General features: G+C 45.9%; 1 protein-coding gene across 18 annotated transcripts in view; it reads right to left on the reverse strand.

The window, feature by feature from the left end:
- Positions 1 to 26132, reverse strand: part of KCNMA1 (potassium calcium-activated channel subfamily M alpha 1) — an 815298-nt gene that overhangs the window by 227749 nt on the left and 561417 nt on the right. For 17 of the 18 annotated variants that reach the window (XM_066244078.1, XM_066244079.1, XM_066244080.1 and 14 more), the window contains exons 6-9: positions 19703 to 19778; positions 8843 to 8918; positions 6587 to 6757; positions 4025 to 4116 (exon numbers count right to left, since the gene is read on the reverse strand). In XM_066244078.1, coding sequence (XP_066100175.1) covers positions 4025 to 4116; positions 6587 to 6757; positions 8843 to 8918; positions 19703 to 19778 — 415 coding nt within the window. Of the gene's footprint in view, positions 1 to 3835; positions 3928 to 4024; positions 4117 to 6586; positions 6758 to 8842; positions 8919 to 19702; positions 19779 to 26132 lie in introns of all 18 variants that reach the window. The other variant, XM_066244071.1, reaches the window with a different exon arrangement.

Raw genomic sequence — 26132 nt, forward strand, 5'->3', positions numbered from 1 at the left:
TGCTGACTCCTTGTCCTCTGTTATTCATTCCTCTCTCTCTGTGTCTTCTCAGTATTTGGCTACCAGGAATTCGTAGAATAATACAAACTCACCCCATTCTCCTCTGTCCTGAACACCTGGCCTACGGCTGCCTCCATTTGAAGCCCCAGAAGGCCAGCATGGGAAATACAAGGTCCGGATGGCTCCCTGTCCAGGCCACCTCTAACCAGGGGGTTAGAGCAGATGGATTCCTCTCTATGGCCGATTATTTTCCATGGCCCTTGGCCATATGACCTCGGACCATGATCTTGTCAGTTCTCATAAACCAACCAGGAGGGGGCTGAGTCACACTCAGAGAGGAAACCTCGGGGGGAAAACGGCAGGGGCTGCGGGAGGAAGGAGAGCAAGCTGGGATTCCAAAGGCCATGGGAGCCTCACCCCTCTGCCCCCTCGACTGAGCAGCATTGTTACGTGAAAGGAAAGAGGAGGAGGAGGCAGTGGCCTAAGGAGAAAGGTTGGACTACAGACAGCTATTCTTTTGAATAAAACTTCGGGACTCAGCTCAAGGGGCTAATCATCCCCCAAACCTCCAACTTGGAATGACTGCCTTCCGTGGCCAACCCTGGAACCCCTGGTTGTTGAGACCCAAGCCCCTATTCCTAGGAGCCCCAATACATCATGATAAGATAAATGAGAGAAAAGCTGACACGCAGGCACACTGCCCCGCACCCACTGATGGCTCTGGATGTCGGGGAGAAGGCAGCTGTGGGATATTGATGAGATGTTAAAGTGCAGTGCTAGACCCTCGCTGCCATCTGACAGAGGAGATGTTCTGCGGATGCTCTACAAAGGGTTAGACTATGCCAAACACAAACTGAAAACGAGGTGCCAACGAAGCCTTCACGTTCTCCAATACCCGAAAATGGGGTGTTACATAAACAAAGCCCTGAACTCCTCTGCTTAATTTTCTCTTACTTGAAATACTCTGGATTTCGAAGTTTGTGTCTCCATAGCTCTGGGTTATGAGAACCCTGCGTTCTCTGACAGGTTAATGCATTTTTAGGGAGGTTATTTCTGAGTAAAATATGCAAATGTAAACAAATCCCTTAACTCTGTATATGTTTTAATTACTTTCTGGGCACTCATTTGATTAAATCCTGGGGAGCAGCGGACATGTGTGTGCACGGATATAGCACATATATTTATGCACACATGAAAACATAGAGAAAAACATGCTATTTTAAGAGTCTGAACTCTATCTTTCAACAAGGTTTAGCTGCTTTCCTTTCGCAAATGCATTTAATTTTATCTGGAAACTTTTTGACGTTAGAAATAGAACAACTGTAGTTTCTCATTATGTTTGCTGCCAGAATCCACGCTTGGTTGCTCAACTAAAGACCTTATATTGCTAATTACTACCACATGCCCATATCCCAAGCGCAAGAAAACTTATTGATTCTGACAGCCCATTCTCTCAACACTGAATTCCAAATGAAAACTCAAATTTTGGCCAAACATAACATTTCATCAATCTTGTTCTACTGACTGGAAAAACAACATCAAACAAAGGGTGCTAATGGCTCTTTATTACCGTTCCTTTCCCAAGCTTATATTTTCTGATGAAAGATCTAAGTGACCAAAGGGCTTCTTTAAACTACTTAGTAATTAGCTTTTGAACCAGGAAGCAATGCGTAAAGTAAAGTGAACAGTCCTGGTGCTGATGACAGACCTGCTCTCTGTCCACAGGGTTGGGACGCTGCAGACCCACAGAGAACATTAAAAGCAAAGTGCGCATTTTCATAAAGGGAATAGAAAGAAAAAAAAGAGAGGGGGAAAAAAAATAACCAGGCTAAGATCGGTGATAAAAGATTATAGAGATGGGGGCAGAACAAAGGCTGCAGGGGGTCTGTGATCTGAAGACATCACCACACGGGGTCGGAGTGGAAATGCCAAGGCCAAAATAACCGGGGTCGGAGTGGAAATGCCAAGGCCAAAATAACCGGATCAGATCGGGCTGGGGCGTGGGCACTGGTCTGAGGGCCTTTTCCAGGTCACTCATTAACAAAAGCAGCCAGCCACCAGGCCCACCCACATTTGGCTTGGAAAACTCTCTGGGGGGAGAAAAGTCCACCTAGAGAGAGAGTCAGGAAATATTTTCAACACTGACTTTAGGGCAGTTGATTTTACGGAGTCCTGCGGGGGCCATGACAGGAAACGCGGCTGGGACAGCGGGTGGGGAGGCTGTCGCAGAGCCCGGCACCCGGAACACCTCTGCATGATGGTGACCTGTGTACACCTTCAAGGCGAAACGAACAGAGAAGTCGTTTCCTCCTGGCACGGAACCAAGGACCAATGGGAATCTCTAGATGTATTTGGCCTTTTGGATCCAACCTGTGGACCAGAAATCAGAACAGCTTGGTTCTAATCTCATCCAGGGCTGTTAAGATAATAGAAGAGGAGGGCTCCATCCGAGGGAAGGCAGGGGGTGTGCTGCCGCCACAGAAAAGATGCCAACTGGCTCTCTCTTACCCACTCTGTTCCTGTGAAAGGAAACTGGTGTCCTGTGGGTAGTTCCAGAAAATGAGCCTCTTTCCCCACCTCTTCATTTTCTGAGAGGAGGACTGGACACCTGGGCTCAGGACATGCAGGAAGCACTGCAGGGGAGGGGTCCGCTCCGTCTAACGTGGCCGCCAGGAAAGGAAGAGGTGACAATGTGGGAACGCCGTGCTGCTGCTTTGATTTTCTCTTAGAAAACAAAGTGGGCTGTTTAAGAGTTTGTCTGAAAATGAATAGAAAAGCAAAACACCCAGTTCCAACCCAGGAGCTTCTGAAACAGGGAAGGGACAAGAGCGACGGAAACGTTCTTCATCTCCTCTGGGCAGGAGCGGAAACTGGGTGTGCACACAGGTGCACGTTCCCTAAGCTGTACACAGAGGGTGTGTGTGTCTTGCTCTATGAAAGAGAAAACAAGAACAAAAACTCAAAAACAAAAAACTAAACCTCGGAAAGAAAGCTGTGTGCCCAAGAAAACACTTAAAAAAATGTATGTTCGTGGTCAGCCTTGCTTCCCTCCAGTGTTGTCCTCATGGGACGGTGGCTGGCAGAGGACAGCATGAGGGGTCCTGCCACCCACACACTCAGCAGTGAAACCTCTGGTTGACCATGAACTCACACACTGATACTGCTATTGTTAAAGTGATCGGAGCACAAACTGAAATAGACCCCACTGAATAGCATTCGTGTACGGGAAGCCAAACGAAAGACGCATCCGCCAGGGCGTGTAGTGCCCTGATATACCAGGAACATTAGTTCTTGCCCAAAAGGAATTTCAACTGAGGAATGAATCCCTTTGAAGATAGGCTCTATACCTTCTATCTAAAGAAAACCGGTTCCCTCGTGGCCACAGTGCCTTACAGTAGGCAAGGAGACCTCGATCTGTCCTCTCTGAGAGTGCCCTGCTGGAGTGTGACCTCATGCTATTGCTGCACAACCCCCCATACGATGGCATCTTCTTGGTCTGAAGGACCCACCAAGTCAGCTGGTGTGAGGAAGGAATGAGCTTGGTTTACTTGTTAGAGATCAGAATACAAAGTACGGGTCCAGTTATACATGGACCCCTCCCAGGGTAAATCCACTCTCTTGGAAAGATGCATGGGAAGAATGTTGTGACTGGGACCAGGGCTGGGTAGTTGGTCCAAGTGTGACAGCCTAGGTGACATCACACCCCACACAGAATATGGCCCTTCCCTCATAGGAACACCAAGGCAAGGTAGGAGAGGGGCAGGAGTCAAGTGCCACCACCATGGGCACTCTTGGAAGTCACTCAACCACATCTTTTCTGATGTAACTGACTTACTTTCTGCCTCCATGTTTGTTAAAAGTCCCGCCGAATTTATTCCGATTCAGGATGAGAGCAGCAATTTCGGGCACGTAGCGGGCAAACATTGCCTACATGCATGAAACAAAGAAACAAGAGCCAAAAAAAAAATGGCATGCAGAGAGGATTCTACCGCAGTGGAGGCAGCAAAACCTCTGGCATACTTACTTTCTTCCACTAACCGCACTATAGGAGCCCCCGTATTTCTTGCGGTTTCCTATTAACTCTATGATTTCAGGGACGTAGCTGGCAAACATGGCCTGAGGAGAAGACAGGAGACAGAAGAGAGACTAAAAAGACAGGCCAAAGAAAAGGGTGACCTTTTCAGAAGGGGGGATGCTAAGATCTGAAAACACAAAAGGCTTAGAACCGCGAAGATGCCTACTAATATGTTGGATTATTTAAAAATAAATAAATAAAAAGCACAAAATAGGGCAAGCTCCTGAAAATACACAGGACAAAAAACAACCCAAAAAACATCAGCCAACCTGGATAGCTGAAAAAAAACAACAGTAGAGAAAAATACAAAGGGGACAGGAATATATAAGCTGACATCTAGCTCGTCTTCCTGAAGAAACATATGGGGATGCATGCTGGGGAAATTACACACACACACACACACTCACACACTCACACACACTCACACACTCACACACACACTCACACACTCACACTCACACACACTCACACTCACTCACACACACTCTCACACACACACTCACACACACTCACACACACACTCACACACTCACACACACACTCACACTCACACACACTCACACTCACACACACTCACACACTCACACTCACACACACACTCACACACACTCACACACACTCACACACACACACTCACACACACTTACACACACACTCACACACACTCACACTCACACACTCACACACACTCACACACTCACACTCACACACACTCACACACACTCACACTCACACACACACTCACACACACACTCACTCACACACTCACACACACTCACACACACACTCACACACACACTCACACTCACACACTCACACACACACTCACACTCACACACACTCACACACACACACACTCACACACTCACACACTCACACACACACACTCACACTCACACACACACTCACACACACTCACACACACTCACACACACACACTCACACACACACACACTCACACTCACACACTCACACACACACTCACACACACTCACACACACACACTCACACACTCACACACACTCACACACACACTCACACACACTCACACACTCACACACACTCACACACACACACTCACACACACACACACTCTCACACACACACACACTCACACACACTCACACACACACTCACACACACACTCACACACACACACACTCACACACACACACTCACACACACACACACTCTCACACACACACACACACTCACACACTCACACACACACTCACACACACACTCACACACACACTCACACACACACACACACACTCTCACACACACATACACACTCACACACAGAAATGCAAATAATTGCAAGAGTACACCTTTTGAGTTAAATTTCAAAGGAGAATCAGTGCCTTTATGAGGGATTAAAGACAATACGTACTAAAGGAAGATTAAAAAATATAAACTTTTCATTTTAAAAAAATGAGAAGCACACAGGGTAATTCAGGAAACCACACGGGAGGAAAGGAGAGCACGGAGAAACACAACTCTGCCATGTTTTGTCCAACAAACATTGTGCTTGTGGCAGGACAGTGGGTCTCATCGCCTACAGGGACCTCACAGGGGCTGTGCGGATGCCTGCGCTAATGCACACCCGTCCACGGACATTTATATACATCTCCAAATGTATATGTCTTATGCATACAAAACAGAGAGACATGGATGCATAATGCAAATGTGTGTGCGGGGTGCATATGGGAGAGCTGTGTGTGAAGTTGGGCCTTAATCACTTACCTCATACACAGCAAAACCTACACTCAGAGCGAGCTGCTCTGAGAGACAAAAGGCAGCCCCCGCCAGTGTGCTGCCAGTTCCCCCTTGAAAATGACATCATAACCGATCATTACGATCTGCGCAGACCAGGAAAGCAAACAGCACACCTGGCTGACTTGCAGAGGGGGAGGAAAAATATCCCAGGTGTCCCACATAAGGGAGTGAGTTGGCTGTTTATAAAACCAGCACACAGCTCTCAGGTGACTTCCACCCAGACAAGACCAGTGGGCTCTCCGTCTCGTACATGGAGGTCCTACTCTAGGGCAGGCCCAGCCACAGTGTTTGTTGGAAGTTTGGGGAGGACCGTCAAGGGGCAGGGGAGCTCTAGAAACCGCAAACTGGCTATATATAGAGTATCAACAGCATCTACCAGGGTCAAGTGACAGCAACTGTCCTTGCAGAATGTCAGATGCTGAATTGCATTGCTAAAGGACAGACACTCTCACTTAATAAGTGAGCATCACTTTCTTAAGATAATTAGGTTTGCTCCTGGCTAAGTGGCTGTCCCTGACAAGGGCAACATGCCTGGGTCTCTGGGAAACAAGTTTAATACACCAAAGAAATGTGCAGAAAAGTCACCCTCACTTACTTAGCCTGATTGTGACACTAAGGCAACTGCTTGCTTTTAATGCAGAAATACAGTGTCAAAATACAAAGCTTTTAGGAAATGGGTAACAGAAAATATTAACGACCATAAAAATCAACATCATAAGAAAGAATTTTTACCAGTCCCCCGAGGATGAAGAAGACCATGAAGAGGCGCCCAAGCGTGGTTTTTGCATAAACATCCCCATAGCCAACAGTGGACATGGTGACCATGAGTAAATAGACACATTCCCAGTATGTGAGAGCCTGGTTGTTTTGGAAATTTTCCCATGGGTCCCCTGAATTCTCCACCTAAGCAAGGGGACAAGGGAGAAAGAGGAAAGGTTATATTGTATACATAATAAACCAGGAATACAAAAGCTCCAGCGGGGTGCTTCTGGAGGTGCACCCCTCAACACAAGGTGCTTGCTGCCGTGGGCTGCATTCTATAGGTGACCGCTGAGCAGGTGACAGAGCAAGCGGAGTGGTAGTGACAGCCATGCCTTCCGACCTGACTGGGGCTGAGCGGGGCAGGCAACGTCTATCCGTAGTCCATTTTCCTTCTCACTGTAGAGAACTGAAGCCAGCTGAATTTTAGGGCATTGTTCTGGCCACAGTTTATGGCATTCCCATCAAGGGAAGAGCCAGAGAGCCCTGCCCTGACCTTTCTCAATCTGCTCAGTCTTGAGGGGGGGCCAACTCACATGCTCATAAAGAAATTCTAGACCCTCCCACAGAGGACCTCCGCCTTTCATTGTTTGGCCAAGGGCCTTGCTCTCCAGATCTTCTGCCCAAACCCCAATCAGCACTCTTGAAGTCTGACTCTGCTCCCGCTGCTCTGCAGAATGTCAGCAATGGCCCTACCCTGCAGAGGGCAGGAATTTCCCTGGGAGCACGGAAAGTGAGCTCATGGGAACACTCCACTTTTGCACAACACTTTAGACCCAGGGCTAGCAAGCTGTTCCTGTAAAGGCCAGACAGTAAACATGTCCAGTTCTGTGGGCCACATAGTGTCTGAGCTCTGTAGGGACAACTCAGTTCTACACTTGTAGGTAAAATCAGCGAGAGGTCACGTGTACACAAAGGAGGATGGTCACACTTGGAGACCTTCCGCTGCAGGGCTGTCGTCTGTTCACCTCTGCTTTAAATTTAAGAAAACGCTTTCAGTCCTCTCATCACAGCCGATCTACCAACAAAGCTGGGAAGTAGGCGAGATATGTTAGATACTCTCAGCAGAGAGGGGGACCCTGGGGCTGGATCTTCTCACCCAATGTCTGTGGCCCATTAGCACGGCCAGTGCAGAGCGCAGGCCTCCAGGCCTGGAGGCCCCCAGACCTCCAGCTCTGCCTCTTTAGGAAGTTCCTACAACCTGGCCTCTTTCACACACCAACACCGCCCTCAGCATGCCACTTCCACGAAGGTTTCCTGGTGAAGCAGAAGGTATTTCACACAGGAGTAAGGTGAGGTCAGTGGCCTACTGTAAACGACTAATCCCTCCCTCTCTGAGATTTAGGCACTTGGCAGAAGTAGGGTGATTATCTAAGGGTGATTTCAGTCAAGAATCCCACCAGCTTGAAAAGGGAGATGGGGAACCATCAGATCTAGTGACAATGAGAGCCAGGTCTTCCATCTGGGCTGTGCTCCATGGGGTGCAAGTAACATCAGTTCCCATGATAGACAGGAGAGGGTGGCTTCTGCCCCTTCAGCAGAGCAGGGCTCAGTCGGGGACTGGCATCTTTGCTCAAAGCCACAGAGTGAGAGGAGGTCCTGTCCAGGTGTAACATTTGGCATTTGTGAGAAACACACTCCTGACAATAGCTGTGTTCCCTAAAACTGGGGGGGAAAATCTGTCCTGAAGAGGTAAGAACAGCTTGACTTCATAGAATAAGGCTTTCAAAGAGTCATTAATTAAAAGAATTTACATTTTTGAGACACAAAATAACTTGACAAGTTGTCAGGAAAGAGGTGGCTTTTTGTAAGAAGGAAGTGAAAATAAATTGAGGGATCTGAACTTGCTGTTCAGAGATGTGGGTCAAACTTCCAACCTTGTCCCTAAGATGTTGTCTCTGGCTTTTGCTGAGGAAGCATTGCCATCTTGTGGCTTATTGGGGGAATTGCAGACAGAATGAAAATGTACCAAAGCCCCAGAGTACTACCCCAGGGCACTACCGGTGAGCTGTAAAGTGCAGGATAATAATGCAAACGTTACTAGCCATTTGGAACCAGTTTGGGGTAAAGTGCAGTAAACCCAAGCAACGGTGCAGTTGCTGCTTAACTGCTTACATTCTACAACTGAGCCTAAATTTCTCAATGGTGAGGAAAAGTCAGGTAATAAAAGTACTCAGAGAGGGCTTGTTCAAGGAAAGCCAGAGGTAAAGCGTTGTCAAGGATACTCACCAAATGGATGAACCCGGCTGCTGTCAGCCACGTGCTGATAAATATGGAGAGCAGATTCACCAGCTTGATGGAATTACTGGGCAAAAGAGACAACAAGCACAATCCCCAGGTTACAAAGGGAAATACCCGTTAAGGCTGCCAGCTAGAGTGACAGATCCTCTCAGAGGACAGGACTCGCCCTAACTCCCCAGCCCTTCCCTGCCTCAGAAGGGAGAGCCCCAGAGGGTGACATAAGTAGGCCTGGCCAGAGCCTACAGGAAGATGACATCCAGGCTACTGAAAGGTGTCCCTAAATTAACCCCTCCAGTGTTTAAGTATTTTTTAAAATGATTTTATTTTGAAAGTCTTTAAATCTGCAGAAATAATGAAAGAACAGTATAATGAACACTTGTATGCCTTTCACCTAGACTGACTAGTTAACATTCTGTCACCTCATTTACTTTATCTCTGCTGTTTCCTTCCTGCTCTCATTCTCTCTTTTTTTTTTTTTGGCTGAACTATTTACCAGTAGATTGTAGACACCTAAGAAGGACATTGTGCAACACAATCACAATATAATTGCTGTGTCTCAAAGAGTTAACCCAAATTCCATAATGAATATGCATTCCTTATTTAAATTTCTCCAGTTGCCCCCAAAACATGTTTATTAACATTTGCTTTTTGTTTTACCCTGATCCGGGAATTAATCAAGGTTCATGCACTGCATTTGGTTATAATGCTGCTTTAATCCAGGGGTCAGGACAGTTTCAGTCAAGGCACAATTAGTAAACATCTTAGATGTGGAGAGTCATAGAGTACCTGTCACAACTACCCAAAGCTGCCCCTGTAGGATCAAAGCAGCCTTAGAAAACAGGCACGTGGCCCTGGCCAGTTGGCTCAGTGGTAGAGCGTCAGCCTGGCGTGCAGAAGTCCCGGGTTCGATTCCCGGCCAGGGCACACAGAAGCGCCCATCTGCTTCTCCACCCCTCCCCCTCTCCTTCCTCTCTGTCTCTCTCTTCCCCTCCCGCAGCCGAGGCTCCATTGGAACAAAGATGTCCCAAGCACTGGGGATGGCTCCTTGGCCTCTGCCCCAGGTGCTAGAGTGGCTCTGGTCGCAACAGAGCGACACCCTGGAGGGGCAGAGCATCGCCCCCTGGTGGGCGTGCCGGGTGGATCCCGGTTGGGCGCATGCGGGAGTCTGTCTGACTGTCTCTCCCCGTTTCCAGCTTCAGAAAAATACAAAAAAAAAAAAAAAAAAAGAAAGAAAACAGGCACGTGACAATAAAACTTTATTTACAAAGCAGTCAGAGGGCTGCCATGGGCGTTATAGTTTGACAATCCCTGCTTTATTCTCCTTTACCCTACAATCTACCCCCTTTTTTGTTTGTTTTCAATGACATTTCCTTTTCCATGCACCATGTCTCTTAGAATGCCCCATATTGTGGATTTGTCTACTAACTCCCCCATGATTAGATCCTGTTTAAGTCCTTCTGTTGAGAACATGTGCCTGGAATGGCATCCCCTCCAGAAATCCCAACTTGGTCATACAGGGGTGGTTTCCGGGTTTCAGTGGGATTGACAGGTCTTGCCCTAGCAAGGTGCCCATTTCCCTGTGTAACTCCTCTGTCATGTGTATAGTGAGACTCTGAGACCATAAGAATATCTTGTCCCCCAACAACCTTGGGCCATCAGCACCCACCAGTGTTCCTTGGGTGGATCAACTGGGACTCACTAAATTTTACGCTCTCTAAGAGGGCTTCTATGAACATGGTCACTTCCTCTGCAATCTTCCCACTAAACTCCACCCTGCTCACTCCTGCTGTGTCAAAGCTCCTTGAATGTTGTTGTCAGCAGGTCACTTCCCAATCCAAAGGCTTTCTGTTGAGTGAAATGTTATGTCTTGTCTAAACTCTCTCCTTCCATCTTGAACACTGTCTGAAGTTCTAGGCTCTCTTTCTGCTATTCTTCTACATAAACTCTTGGAATGTTCATTACCGCCAAACCTATTACTACGGTCTGTTTATTACTCAGTTGGAAAGCCCTTCCCATCTATCCCAGTCTTTCCTTTCCTTCAGAGCCTTGTTCAATCCCACCTCCCCCTGTAATACAAAGGGACTCCTCCTCTCGGCTCTTACCCCCGTCACTCAATGGTCATTGATCCCACTGTCTTAAGACATCTTTTGTAATATTTTAGATAGCTATTTGACTCTTATATACAAGGCATCTTGAAGGTAACAACTCTATTTTCTATCTCTTTCAGTCTCCCCAGAGTGATCTAATACCTCCCACAGGGTGGTTCAGCCCATCATTCTTACTGATTGATCTCTGCCTCCTCCCACCTCTCTCTCTCAAATGGAACCAATTACAGTATTTAAATTCTAAGAGTTTAAGATCATACCAATAGTAATGGTTAACACTTTTATTATGCGCTCCACCATTCTTAGTGCTTCACATATATTAACTCATCTAATCTTCATAAATATTCTATGGGGTCATCCAGAGACTAAGAAACTGACCCAGGTTCACATAGCAAGCAGTAGAACTGGAATTTGAACGCAGGCAGTTTGGCCCCAGGGACTGCCCTCTTCGTCACTACACTACAGAATAAGAGTCATAAACTGGAGTCCATCAGAAAGTCTTCCCGCGCCTCCTCCCCAAACTCTGTGCACGAGAAAAGTCAGAGGGACCTGCCCCAAGGAGGAGAAAGACTATCTTGACTTATTAACTTCTAGAACTGCCACAGAAGAATGGAAAGGAAAATTTCTGATGACTGCATCTACACTGGGGCCACCATGTGGAGGGATGCAGATGGGGCTGCAGTCCATGGGGCCACCGGGGTTAAAGGAAGAGCCCTGCAATAGAGGTCAGGGGCCGCGGTGCAGGCCAAGCATGACGCCAGAGCCCCGTTCTCCTTTCCCTTCAGTCCTTTCTCCTTCATAACTGAGCAGAGGAACTCGCGGTCTTCATTTTCTAGAGTTGGTTCCGACAGTTCAGGGGAAGAAGGAGCAGATATTTTCACCTTTGTGGGTGAGACTGATCGTCTGAAATGTGCGTAACAACTTCCTATGGTTCAAAAACAGACTAAAAAAACAACAAAGATGTTCACTCTGTCTTTCTTGGGCATTTCTGGAGTTGTCAGATTATAATAATGGTCTATAACATAGAGGCCAATATTTGCTGAGCCCTTGTGTGTGAGGCGCTGTGTTGAGCTTCTCATTTTCTTCAGTTTGTCCTTTACCCTTAGATGCAGGTACTATCATTGTTCCCGCTAACCAGGTAAGGAAGCTGAAGCTTAGTGAGCCTGCGCAGCCTGCCGGAGGAAACATGGTGAGTCAGTAGGGGATGTGGTCAAAATTCAAACCAAGACCTGCCTGTCCCAAAGCTTGCTAATCTAAATTACTTGGAGAGGCAGTACAGAGCAGCCACGTAGACCTATTTTATGATGCTTTGCTTTACCCTACATCTCTCCCTTCATGGAAGCCCTGTGGATGGATTGGGTGTCAATCAAAGGCCCTGCCTGTCCTATTTGAGTGGCCTGAGTCAGGCTGATCAATGGAGGAACTTACCGCCCTAAAGAGCTATGAGGCAGAGACTATTAAAAGCATTTTTCAGACTTAGTGGGAGAGCAACTTTCTTCCTCTGAGACTTAAGTATAAAAACAAGCCTGGAGCTCTGGAGGGACACCTTCCCTGGAGAAGACCTGCCTGAGAATGAAACCCAGAAGAGGAGGAGACAGAGGCAGCACCCTGATGAGAGAGCCTGACCCCCTGAATCAGACATGCCCAGGTCCCACTTGGACCCACAAGTCATCCCAAGGCTAGCTCAAGGTGAACTCTGTCACTTGTAATTAAAAGTCACACCTACAATAAAAGGGGTTGATATTCAAAATGCTCTTGGAGAACCCAAAAAAGGTCTACAAAGTAGGTCTGGAATTGTCTCCATCTGTGGAAACAGGGAAGATCCTGTACCACCCACCATTGTGCTAAACAGCTAGTTCCATGGCCCTGGAAGTTCTGGTATGAATCTAACACAGATCTTGCAAATCCTAGCTGTTGGGTAAACAAGCATTTTAGGTTTGCTGGCTTGTACTGGGGCAGTGCATTGTGTGTAGTCTGTGGAAGGCTGCAGTGTTTACCCTCAGGAGGCAGATTGCAAATTGCAGATTGCCTTCCTGCTTGGGAGGGGCCATTTTTTGCTATTGTTTGCTGAAGAAGGGTCCCCCCCCCCCTGGTCTATTTTGGCTGGAGAGTCCAGAGGGAAAGGGAGTGTGTTGAGGAGCTTGGGAGCCCTGTTGAGGCTGGTGGGGAACTGTGAGTCCAGGAGAGTCCGGAGAGAGAAAGGGAAGTGGTCTTCCCTGCCTGTTTGCTTGTCTGCCATTACGAGACTTTAATAAAAAAAATAGCCCACCATTTTCAGGCTCCAGTGTTTGCCCGAATCCACTGTGAACCTACACGGCCGCAGCCTGGTGGCCACTAGCCTTACACTGGCCTTCAGGCTTTTTCCAGGCACTAACTCCCATGGGTCATGCCTTGTCTCTACGTAGGTGCTATAACTGTGAATGAAAGTCACCCACAGGCTGTGATAGTGTTAGACTCTTCCATCTAAGTCTCTCCTTAGATCTGAGAGACACCGCAACTCTTGCCTTTTTATTGCTTAGAGCAGCTGTGAGCAGGTAGCCAGTGGCCAAGGGACATATCTCAGGGAAGCTCATATTGTTCATTTTCTCAGAGGATAATTAAGTACCATGTTGATTCATTTGCAAATTCCCAGATCCTTAGGACCTGAACAAAGGAGTGTCCCACCAACACCACATGGAGCCTCTTGGGATTTAAAACTATTGGAGTCTCTGAGCCTCTTAATGCTTTGGGGGAAAAAAAATGGCCTAAATACAGTGATTATTAATCTTTAAATGATCTGTCACAGTAATATTAATAATGCTTAAGGGAGCTCTTGCTGTGCATAGAACAGTTAATCATTGCTGCTGAAGGGGTCCGCTTTCAGCATTGAAATCTGCTTGCTGTTACGGAATCAGCATCTTTACAGATCCCTGATCTTAGGACTTTGTTTTTCAAATTCAACTCTACAACCAGGCAATCATCTAAAAAACTGCAAAAAACACAAGACGAACTCCTAGTGGTTCTCCATACTCTGAAGTTGGAAGCTCAGCAGGTTGCCCAGGGCTCCGTGGAAGGAGGGGTGGGTGGCAGAGGCAGGGCTGTGTGCTCCGTACCGCAAAGGAGGCCGCTGGAGATAGTCCCGGACTTCACGGCCAAGCAGAGGCCCTGAACCAGACGTGAAGTTCCCAGTGGCTGGAGTGATTAGAACTATTCAATTCTAGCCCATGCCTTGTGAGAGGGGTGGATTATGATCTTATGAGAACCTAACTCATCTAAAGAAAATCTTTTTCTGGGTTTTTCGTGAGCATTTCTGGGTCTCAGGAGTTCTCACTGGCCATTAGAGAAATTCACACCAGTAGATACAGCAAATCTTCAAGGGCAGGCACAAGAGGCCTTTCCGTTCTTATAGATCAAAGAGCTTTCCCAAGAATGTAGATACTTGGAGAAAGGCTGTTTCCATGGCTACTGGAGAATGACAATCTGTTTTCTTCTGAGATTTTAGCTGTAAACCCAGTGCTGTCTAGGGTCATCTTTGCCTTTGGTGTATTTAACAAGATGTGTTTTGGTTAACACTGAAAATGCCATCCAATTTCCACTAAAAAGCGCAAATCTGTCCCTGCTCTGCTATCCACTATCTCCTTCTTTATTCTTGGCTGAAGGTGCAGCCAGGTGCCAGTGCCCTTGTTTGTTCAGTGGTATCTGTGCTGGACGGATGGAAGCTATCCCCTGAGAAGTCAGCTGGACTGTACCATTCTGAAGTGAATGCTCTGAGCATGGAATAAAGCAAAACCAGGTTCTTTCACTTCTGCCCTTGAAATACCTAGATCCCCGCTCCTGCACTCCACCTGACTGGCTCTGCCTAAGGCCATGCTCTGACATTCTTGCCTGGACAATTGCCCCCCGACTGGTCTCACCCTCTATGATCCTAGACACTTCAAACCCTCTCTTTATACAACTGGTGGGATAGTGGGTTTTTCTCGAATGTAAATCTAATCACATTCTTCTGCTTAAGACCATTAACACCTCACTCTCCTCTGAGTCAAGTTCATGAAGTTCATGATTTGGCCTCTACCTGCCAATCCCTGACTCTGTCTATTGAATACTCATTTATGAAGTTATTTCTGATGTCACAGATATAGAACAGTGATTTCAGTTCCCAAAATATCTCCCCAAAATGTGTTTTTAGGTAATTGATAGTACATATATATCAAGGAATGCTATGTGGGAACTAAAAGTGATACAGAAAACTATCAGTAATACTACTCAACAATGGGTGATGCTAGGGAAATTTTACTCTATCCTTTATGCTTTTCTGTATTGTTGAGATACTTACAATGAGATATTACAATGAGATGTTTACAATATTACTTATAGGAAACAGTATTCTTTGTTTTAAAAATTGCTAGGTGACCCGTGGTTGGTGTCTGTGTGAGTATGGGTGTGTGCTCTATTCTTAGACATTTCCTTAAACACAACAAGCAGCTCAGGTTCCATCCCCTGGTCTACATACTGTCCCACGGGAAGTTACCTAAATGCACTGAGTTGAACTTTCCGCATCTGTTAATACATATTACAAGGCAGTGGAGATTTTCCAGCGAATGTGTGAATATTAAATAATTTGTGTTATGGTACAAATTTAATGGGATGTTTTTAACCATTAAAACATTGCCACCTTCCTGTATCTTCCTCTATCTGCTGCCCCCCCCCCCTGCAGCCAGCTCTCGGTGAGCACGGGTCTCAGCTGTGGAGAGTGGCAGGGAATGCCCATGAGAGGACACGGCCTCCCTAGCACACAGACCTGGTTTACTTTGGACACATGAGCAGGGCCTGAAATTCTGACTTTCGGCAGCAAGAGCTAAACCACGGAGAGAGAAGCGCTTTTCTGGCCTGGCAGCCGTCAGTTGGCCACAGAGGACAACCCGTCAAGCATGCTGGACCAGAACTGCCCAGTTGACCCAGAGACTCATCAAAAAAATTTTAAAAGTATTAATTATTTTGAGCCACTGAAGTTTAGGGTCACTTATCACTGAGTAACAAATAACAGATATGAGACTTCTTCTTTTGTTTTTTTTGTTTTTCGGGGTTTTTTTTGTTTGGTTGGGTTTTTTTTTTTGTATTTTTCTGAAGCTGGAAACGGGGAGAGACAGTCAGACAGACTCCCGCATGTGCCCGACCAGGATCCACCCGGCACGCCCACCAGGGGCGACGCTCTGCCCACCAGGGGGCAATGCTCTGCCCCTCCAGGGCGTCGCTCTGTTGCGACCAGAGCCACTCTAGTACCTGGGGCAGAGGCCAAGGAGCCATCCCCAGTGCCCGGGCAATCCCTGCTCCAATGGAGCCTCGGCTGTGGGAGGGGAAGAGAGAGACAGAGAGGAAGGAGAGGGGGAGGGGTGGAGAAGCAGATGGGCGCTTCTCCTGTGTGCCCTGGCCAAGAATCGAACCCAGGACCTCTGCACACCAGGCCAATGCTCTACCACTGAGCCAACCGGCCAGGGCCTTCTTTTGTTTTGTTTTTTAATATATCATTTCCTCCATAAAGGCTATAGCACTACTGATCAACTTATTATACTTAGATACAGTAGTTTTGTTTTTATTTTAAATATCACCTTTAAAATTACATTGTATAAATGATAGGATGCAATTGATTTTTGGACGTTGAACCTGTTAAGCTTACCAACTTGTCTTCATTTGCTCTTGGGCTTTCTCTGTAGAATATCATTATGGGTGGTGCACATGTCCATCATGAATGCCTACTGTATATGGGAGGTCCCAGGTGCCAGATGCCCTTCGACAGAGCTGCTCACGCAGCTCGGACTGCAGAGGGCATGTCCATCCACCATAGTCTGCTGCCCAGTTTTCAGGGCAACTGAGGAACTGCCAGAAGTTCAGACAGTGCCAGGAGACTCCCAGTGTCCCGCTCAACACATCGCTTTCAGTGTGCAGAGCATACGAGGTCCTTGCTTGCCGGCAGTTTGGGAACGGTCCGGATGCTGTCATGGAACTGTGGTTTGCTTCTTCCGTCTGTTTTTTCTGTCATCCTGCTCACTCTGCTTTCCTCTGGCGACCCTCTTAATTCCCCTGCCCTCTGTCTCTCTCCAGTCCCACCAGGATGACCCCTAGCTTTCTACAAGGTTGCTGTAGGACAGGCTTTTGCCTTGAACAGATCCTTGACTAGCCACACTCATGCTTAGGCCAGCTGAACTGTATTCCTGCGGGTTCACCGTGTTTCTCAGCACCAAGCGCAGCAGCTGGCTCCGCCTCCCCCCGTGAGCTCTCTGACAGCAGGACTCTATCCTCGCCCCACCGTGCTGCAGGCACAAATGGTGCTCAATCCAGGTTTGCTGAAATGAACTCAATCACCTGGTTGTGACCAGAAGCAACAGGAACTGGGGCAATCCAAGTTATGGGGTTGTGATGACAAGCACCCCTGACAGTAGAAGTTTAATTCAGTGGGAAGTAGGAAGTGAGGTTCTGTGGAAATGCTGCTTTGGGTTCAAGATGGCAGACCTCCCCCAGAGCCTGCCACCTCAGGACACCCCCCGTCAGGGCCCCTGTGTCCCAATTTACAGTCACCTCTCTCTCTAGCCGCTGGTTCACTCTCTCTCCGCAGCACCAGGAGAATGAACCACCTGTACGTGCAGTTATCAGGCTGACAGTTCATCTGGGATGCTAATCCTATTCTGCACAGCAGAAGGAATCTTCTCTAAGGAATGAGAAACTGGTGGACCTCTTGGCAAAAGCCCAGAAAGAGACACATTATTTAAATGGCTCGTCAGCATCTCAAGTCCAGAAAAGAAGACACATGGAGCAGAAGAAGGTCAGAACACACTCTCGCCACATTATTACTTAAGAGCAATAGGACTTTCCCAAAATGCTGGTGACAGAGGATTAAAATCTCCCACATTTATGAGGTAATCATGAAACAAGGAGTACAGGGCCCTATACCATGTTAGAGAATGTGGGTGGCCCCACCCTGCACCATCCCCGCTAGAAAACAACTGTCTCTTGAATACTGTGATCAGCACTGATTCTGCCCTTAAAAATACAGTCTAGTGGAGCAAAGATGATATAAAAAAATTGGGGATTGCTAGGTTTGTTAATTATTTTAAGTTCAAGAGTCGTAAGAGTTCATTGTATAGAATAGCCGTAAGAAGGTAGAAATCAAGGTTCTCGTCGCTCAGAGAAATTATGAAGATTAATAATATTCACTCTAAATAAATAATATTACATACTATTAATTAGAGGGCTGAAAAACTGTGACCCCAGCCTGACCAGGCGATGGTGCAGTGGATAGAGCGTCGGACTGGGATGTGGAGGACTCAGGTTTGGGACCCCGAGGTCGCCAGCTTGAGCGCGGGTTCATCTGGTTTGAGCAAAGCTCACTGGCTTGAGCAAAGGGTCACTATTCTGCTGTAGCCCCCCGGTCAAGGCACATATGAAAAAGCAATCAATGAACAACTAAGGAGCCACAACGAAGACTTGATGTTTCTCATCTTTCTCCCTTCCTGTCTGTCTGTCCCTATCTGCCCCTCTCTCTGACTCTCTCTGTCACAAAAATAAAACAAAACAAAAAAAGTCTGTGACTCCAGGGTAGGAAAGTGCAGAATAGGGGAGGTGCTTATAGGAGACCCCAACGGCCTCAGCTGCTCACTCTCTCTTTAACTTGGCAACTAGAAAGTGAATTTACCTCACGTTCATACAGATGGATAGGTCAGGAGGGGAAGCCAATTTGGACTGAAAACAAACCAACATAAACTAACAAAAACCACTAAGACTCAAAGAGGAAAGCCTTTAGCCCGACATGTTTGCTGGACATGACATATTCAGGAGGCTGAGTCTCAGCCTCAGTTACTGGGGAAACGGGGCTGAATCCAAGGCCCCCAGATGCAGGTGTGTTAATTATACACCACAAAACAGAGGTGCCCTGTTTGTAATCATTGATCAAACAAGTTAAGAGAAACCATTAGCAGTGAGCTTCTTAAAGTGTAATTTCCTATAAGAGGAATTTATGGCCTGCACTTATTCTCCATTAGAGTACATCTAACTTCTTTTATTAGTTTATTCATCAAGACAGCCTTGGGCTCAGGCCAGCTCTGTCAACCCGCAGGTCATCAGGCAAGGGATCTCAGGGAATTTTTCCTCCTGGAGCCGGAGAGTTTTCCAGACCATAACACAGTCAACAGAAGTAGCCATGGTACATTCGGCAGGAGGTTTTCAGGTATTCCCCAAAAGGCAATTCACAAAGCAAGCCCCAGGGGCTACACTGGCTATAAAATGAACATCTAAAATGTACTTTGAAATGAAATGATTTTCTGTTTGCCATATGAGGTTTGTGATTGCCTCTCAAAAAGCATTGCTTCTATTGCTTTTATGGCCAGGTTCAATTTCTTATTTAGTGATGTAATAAAGGGCCGATTTGGTACTGGGAGCAAGGACTACCGAATCAATGAGTGATGTATCTCTCATCCTTGTACACCTCTCCCCTCGATGCTGGTTCCTTTTCTGATTTCCAAGCAACCCTCACGGTCTCCTAAACTGGGAGCTGGGCACAGCTGTTGCCCTCTCTTTACCATAGAGCCCCAGTCCTGCTGAAGACAGCAACCCAAACCCTACTCCGGATTTTCTCTGTATCTCTGGGATGCATCACTCTTGCTGTGAATAACGGAACTTGAACTTGATTGTGATAAAAGCAAACCAGGTCAAATATTTACAACTTGACACTAGGGATCGGAATGGGGAAAAAACAGGAGAAGAAGCATCTTACCTTGTTTTAAGGATATTCAGAAACTGCAAAATTTCTGAAAACTGGATCAGTCTGAGAGCTCTTAAAAATCTCAAACCTGGAAAGAGAAATGAAAGAGAGATGCGTTATTTTTTGGGACGCCATGTTAATGTCTGCACTCCACCATGTGCCACAGCTGCCTGGCTGAAGGGCAATGAAGTTCTTACAGATGATTAAACTATCTGTACCTTGGATGTAGTTCTTCATCCTGATTCTTGGCTGGTTTAATGTCAGCCACTGAACTGACTCTCGTGGAAGGGGGCCTGCCCGGAGCCACTGTGAAGGAAGGTCTGGGGAGGTGGGGGAGCCCCGTTTCATGAGGTCTTTTATGTGTTGACCTCTGATTTAAAGCACTGTTCCTAAGTTACCTCATTGTCTGAGAGGATTTTGTTTCTGAAAATCACTGGGCATAGCTCAGCATAACCCTTATACTTAAGAGCAGATTAGAACAAATCGGATAACCTGGTGTCTTTCATGGATTTTTTAAAATCTTTATCTTCAGTCCTGATAAAAAAATTTCAAAACTTATATAATTCTATGTTTACTAAGTGTCAAGATAAATGTTTCTCCTTTCTAAATCAGCCACCTCTCTTGAATGGAGAAGAGCCAGTGTATTTAGGAGGCAGAAGAGAGAGGGAGACAGGAGACTAAAACATAATCAAGGATTAAAGACAAATCAATTATCATTGTGTTTCAATAGCCAGAAATAAACTATATTTCTGTTGAGATCAGATTCATGAGTCAAAAGCATTCTGAGTCACTCATGAGGTTTTAACATCTGGCTATCGATCATGCATAAGACTTGCTTACGATGACTACAGCTTTCAGACAATATCACATCCTCTCCTGAAGGGATGTTCTTTTGCAGATTTCCCTAAAGCATGTTATTCAGTGCCCCCACATGCTGTGTGCTGCTAGACACTGAGTGGGCTAAGTTGTTGACTTAGCAAGACTTTCTTCTGCCCCCATGTGTGAGACATTAAGGGGGTGTCTAAGGCACAGTGGTGGGAACGTGTGGTGGTGATTCACTAGACACTACAGGGCAATCAAGGCAAATGGATAGACCAGAAGCTTTCCCTAAACAGCTCCATGCTGGGCCCAGTTAGAACTCCTTGTTCAAGCATAAGCTACTAAGGAAAAGCTAATTTAAAGCCCATGGGGAAGGATCCCACTGCACAAGAGGTGAAAAAAGGATAATAGCTCAAAAGAGAAAATTCTTATCTGAATAGGATTTATCTTCATGAACAGAACATGTTGCCTCCTATTCTGAATGAGGTTGATACTACTTTTATTAAACAAGGAAGTCCAGAGATGAGAGGGGGGTTTGCTGAATGGACCAGAGAGTCGAGAACAGAACCCTCTCTGAACGGAGGAAAGGCTGGCCCAACACTGCTGCACATGGAGCCTGTCGCAGAGGACAAAACTGAGAAGTCACCTCAGAAGACAGAGAAAAGAAGGAAAAGGGAGGATTTAAGGAGAAGCTTGAGAAAATAAACACAGAGAAAAGACCACAGAGATACAGAGGGAGGTACAGATGAGACCACAAGTATGACCAGGACATAACAGGGATGAACTTTCTCGATTAGAAATAATGACGTGAGATCAATAGGTAAAATGGGTGGCCAGCTCTCAGAATCTAATGCTGTGAAACATATGAAATTTTCCTCCTGTAAATATCAAGTATTAAAATAAATTTTAAAATAAAAATGAAGGGTGGGGAGAGGGTTACCATTGATGCAACTAAGATCACATGAGGTACCAGTAAGTGTAAAATGACAACTGAGCAGCACTCAGAATTTCAAGACAAAGAGAGTCAGGCCCCAGATCAGTACAGCCAGCCCAGTAGTCCTTCAATAGGAAAGGCAACAAAAAAGTCTGTCAAATATGCAAGGTCTCAGAAATTATACTGTTTGTGTGAAAGCGTTTTCAAAGACGTGAGCGAGGCATATTTAATCAGTATTTGGCAAGAGCTAAAAAGTATATTTTTAACAAATTCTACTGTTGGCCCTAAACATCTAGCCCAACCTGATGGTTGATCTCACTCTGGCACCAATACCACTTGCTGCTGGAGATAAAATAATAAATTCAGAAACTTAGGGCAGAGAAAGACTGGCAAGATTAAAACCAGTAGAGGACATAAGGATTTTTTAGTAATGTTTTATCCACTGATGGTTTCATTCTGAAAATCCAGTGTGTTTGTGCACATACAGACACATTCACTCATGGGAAAATGTAGAATACAAATGACCTAAACTTTGAACTGGATTTCTGTCTTTTCATCTTTCAGTGATGCCATTTGCATCCTATATTGTTTGTAGCTCGTCACTCTTTAAAGTAACTCACAAAAATAAAACAGAATAAAAGCTTCTCTTTTCATTGAGGTCTATGAAAATAAGAGCAGGAAAAATGGCTGCAGCAGCCATAAGGTCCTGCACTCTGGCCAGAGGTGAACCGGAGTCCAGCTCAGAGCAGGGTCTCACGAAAGCAAGCTGGGACACAGTAAGGTTACTAATGTCTAAGAGAGAAAACAAGTCAGCTTCCAGGAGAACAGTCAACCTAGGGTGGAAACCCAAGAGAAAGGTACCCACGAAAGGGACCCAGGGTGACGCAGGAGCAGCGTCTCATGGATGGAACAACAGTGGGATTGGTCTCTATTTGATGGCCTTGTGCTGGTCATTTTCATGGCACTGGGTTTCATGAACATAAACAAGCTAACGATGTTCGACATGGGTTAAAAAACAAACACACTAAAAAACAGTCTACATTTATCCTTAGATCAAGCTAGACTATCTGGAGAAATAGTGGTCAGAATCATGTATCTTTTAGGCCACCGTTCCCAACAGCTCCCTAACTGCTTTCTGCCCAGGACCCCTTACAGCCTATTCTCAGCACAGCAACCAGAGTGGGCCTGTTAAAAGGTGAAATGCATCATGTCACTCCTCTGCTCAGAATCCTCCAGTGTCCCCCCATTTCACACAAAGTCAAAGTCCTTCAAGGACCTAAAAGCAAGGCTACCCCATTTCCTTTTGGCCTCCCTGTCCTTTTGGCTACTTCCCCTCTGATCTAGCTGTCTTCTTCAGTGATCCTTGACTGTGCAGGCATGCTCCTGCCCCAGGGCCTTTGCACACATTGTCCTCTCTGCCTGTGAGTCTTTTGCCCAGATGTCCACATGATGCACCCACCAAACTCCTTCAGGTGTTTATTCATTGTCACTATTGCAGAGACCTTCCTTGGTTACTCTGTCCCAAACTGGAGCTCTCCCCTCACTCTCCCCCTGTCAGAGTAGGCAGCTAATAATTAACAAAAGAGAAGGGAGCAAACTAAGCCTGACTAAGTAGGGAAATAACAGTATCACGGTCACACTGGGAAGTAAATGGTATCCAATGCCCTGCCTGGGACAGACAGCTTTACAGCCACCCAGGGAGGAACTGGCATCGGTCCACCTTTTACTAAGAGAACGCAGGTAGAAGTGACAAATGGTGACCATGAAAGGGGGAGGGAACAAAACTGGGAAAGTCTAGAGAAAGGCCTGGATCGGAGAAGGGCACAAGCACTTGGAAAATTCAGAAAAGAGACTGGATAAGGGATGGGTACCATCACAGGCCCAGGAAAAGCCAGAAAAGAGACTGGGTAGTGTGAAAGGAAGCCTGCTCTCTTCCAAACCCAAGGAAATATATGGAGGTTCAGCAAGGACCTCAGGGCAGCTGCCACCTGGTAGCCGGCCCATAGCTCTGCCTCTCTGAGTGAACTGTCACTTGTCGCTTTCGCTCTAACATCTCTTGCCACTATCACTAAATTCCTCCTACATGAGTAATCCTGAAGTTTTATTCCTGCACCCCCACAGAAGAGCTCATTTCCTCTGCTAACACCCCCATCTCTTTGTGTCTCTTGCCTGCTTTTCTTTTCTCCTCAGTATAAAGTACATGCATTTTATTTATGTAATTGACTTTCTTTTTACTTAGCTATGGCATCAGTTCTCTGAGGAGAGGGACCAATGTCTTTTTTGTTCATGGCTGTATTTCATATACCTAACACAGTGCCAGGAAGACGGTAAATGCTCAAGAAAGACCTGCTTGAATTGAATGAATAAGTCAAATCTGAGAATGAATTAGATGGCAGAGAGCTAAAAGTTAGATACTCTGGATTCAGCATTGCACATTGCTGACTGAAGGGAAAAGCCAAGTGCTCCAAGTCAGGGCTGATGCTCTCAGGAACTATAAAGCAGCCTAGCCAGGGAAGAGCCCTAACCAACCATCACTCCGCTGGACCCAGCTGGGGCCCAGAGGAGCGCGGACAGCAACTGGGATTACACAGAGGAGGCCAGGAAGCGAGAGAGGTAGTATGGTCAATGTCTAAGCAACAAGTTATTCATCCTCTCTGCTTCATAATACTCTATTCTTATTATTTATTCCACATAATTCAAAACCTCTGAAATAAAATGACCTTCTAGAGAAACAGAAAACAGCTTTAACAAAGTTGTGAAAAAATGTGTATGTACCAAAAAAACATGAATTGTGCCCCCTAAAGGTACCAGGTCCAGATGGTTTTACAATTGAGTTCTTTTGAACTATCAAGAAATAGTAAATTTCCTTACACAGTCTTTCGTTCTATACTCAATTTTTATTACAAAATAATAAAAATAGATTTTTCTCTCTTTTTCTGTACTCTATTGGTTGAGAAAGTGGACATTAGCTGAATACAGGTCGCCCACGCATTCAAAAACAAGACATGCTCATTACACCAATGACTGACTACAAGAATCCTAAATGAAAATACTAGCATAGCACAGGTGAAACTATATTAAATGAATTAACATGCAGGAGCCGTGGTGGATGTCATGTAACGCAATCCAGACTCCTTCTTTGGTGATCTTTATTCGTCCCAGCTCCTGAAGAGTGACTTCACCCAAGGTGACACCCCTGCCAGAGGTGGTCGATGGGGGGACAAAGGCCTGCTGCCTTGACTCAATTCAGGACAACGCTGAGGGTCATGCAGCTTGGAGCTCCCTGTGGGATGGGCTGAGGCCTCTGGTGCAGCTGGAGCTCTGCACTAGCTGCTGCTTCTCTCATGGACACACCGCCGTTAAAGCTTACCCTGCAGATTGTACACCAGAGACTAAGTACTTTGATAATACAGATGCATTAGTGGTACTCAATAAATGTTAACATCATCATATAAAGTTATATTATTAAAACGGAGTAGGATGGCATACAATTCCATAGAAAAGTCAATAAGGCAAATAGAAACACACATATACATATGTATAATGTTATTGTTATAAATTACTGGTGAAATGACAATATTGACAATTTAAATCAATTACTACTGAAGTCTGTTATCATTTTTATTTTTTAGGTGAGAAGGGAGATAGTAAGGCAGACTCCTGCATGCACTCTGACTGGGATCTTCCTGGCAGCCCCCATCTGGGGCCAGTGCTCAAATCAACCAAGCTACTTTTAGCACCTGAAGCTCAACTGCTCAGACCAACCTAGCTATCCTCAGTGCCCAGGGTCACACTTGAACCAAGCGAGCCACTGGGGAGGGGGAAAGGGAGAGAAGAAGGAGAGAAGAGAAGGGGAACAATGAGGGGAGAGAAACAGATGGTCACTTTTCCTGTGTGCCCTGGCTGAGAATCGAACCTAGGACATCCATTTGCCAGGCCGATACTCTAGACACTGAGCAAGCCTACCAGTAATTTATGATAACAATAACATTATGCATATGCAAAACCTTAAATTATACCTTATTTAATCCATATAAAAGAAGAAAATTAATTAAGGGTAAACAAACTAGTATCCAGAACACAATTTGTAAGCAACAGAGTCAAATTTCAACCTAAATTTGTCTAACTCCACAAAGCCCAGGCTTGCAACCACTGCGCCCGCACAGACAGGCCAGATTGCAAACATCAAACCCTTTCAACTCAAGTAAGCACTTTCAGCACAGTGGTCATCTTGCCAAACTCTCCTAACAATTTGCATTTCTATCATTATATAAATACTCTTTTGTCAACATCCCCAGTGTACTAAGTACTGTGGTTTAAATAAAAAAGAAGAAAAGAAGGAAGGAGGGAGGGAATGTAAGATTTCTAGTTTGATAAGTTCCAACTCTAAATAGGGGCTCACTGCTATTTTATTTTGCTTTTCTATGTTAATAAAGTTAATTACTCTTTCATATAAAGTCATTTTATTTTCTTCTTTAAATAAACTGGCCTTTTTGCCCTGGTCAGTTGGCTCCAGGGTAGAGTGCTAGTCCAGTGTGTGGATGTCCCAGGTTCAATTCAAGGTCAGGGCACACAGGAGAACTGACATCTGCTTCTCTACCCTCCCCCCCCCCCTTTTCTCTCTCTCTCTTTCTCTTTCTCCTTCCCCTTCTGCAGCCATGGCTCAACTGGCTCAAATGAGTTAGCCCT

Source organism: Saccopteryx bilineata, chromosome 9, assembly GCF_036850765.1.
Source record: "Saccopteryx bilineata isolate mSacBil1 chromosome 9, mSacBil1_pri_phased_curated, whole genome shotgun sequence".
Taxonomy (NCBI): domain Eukaryota; kingdom Metazoa; phylum Chordata; class Mammalia; order Chiroptera; family Emballonuridae; genus Saccopteryx; species Saccopteryx bilineata.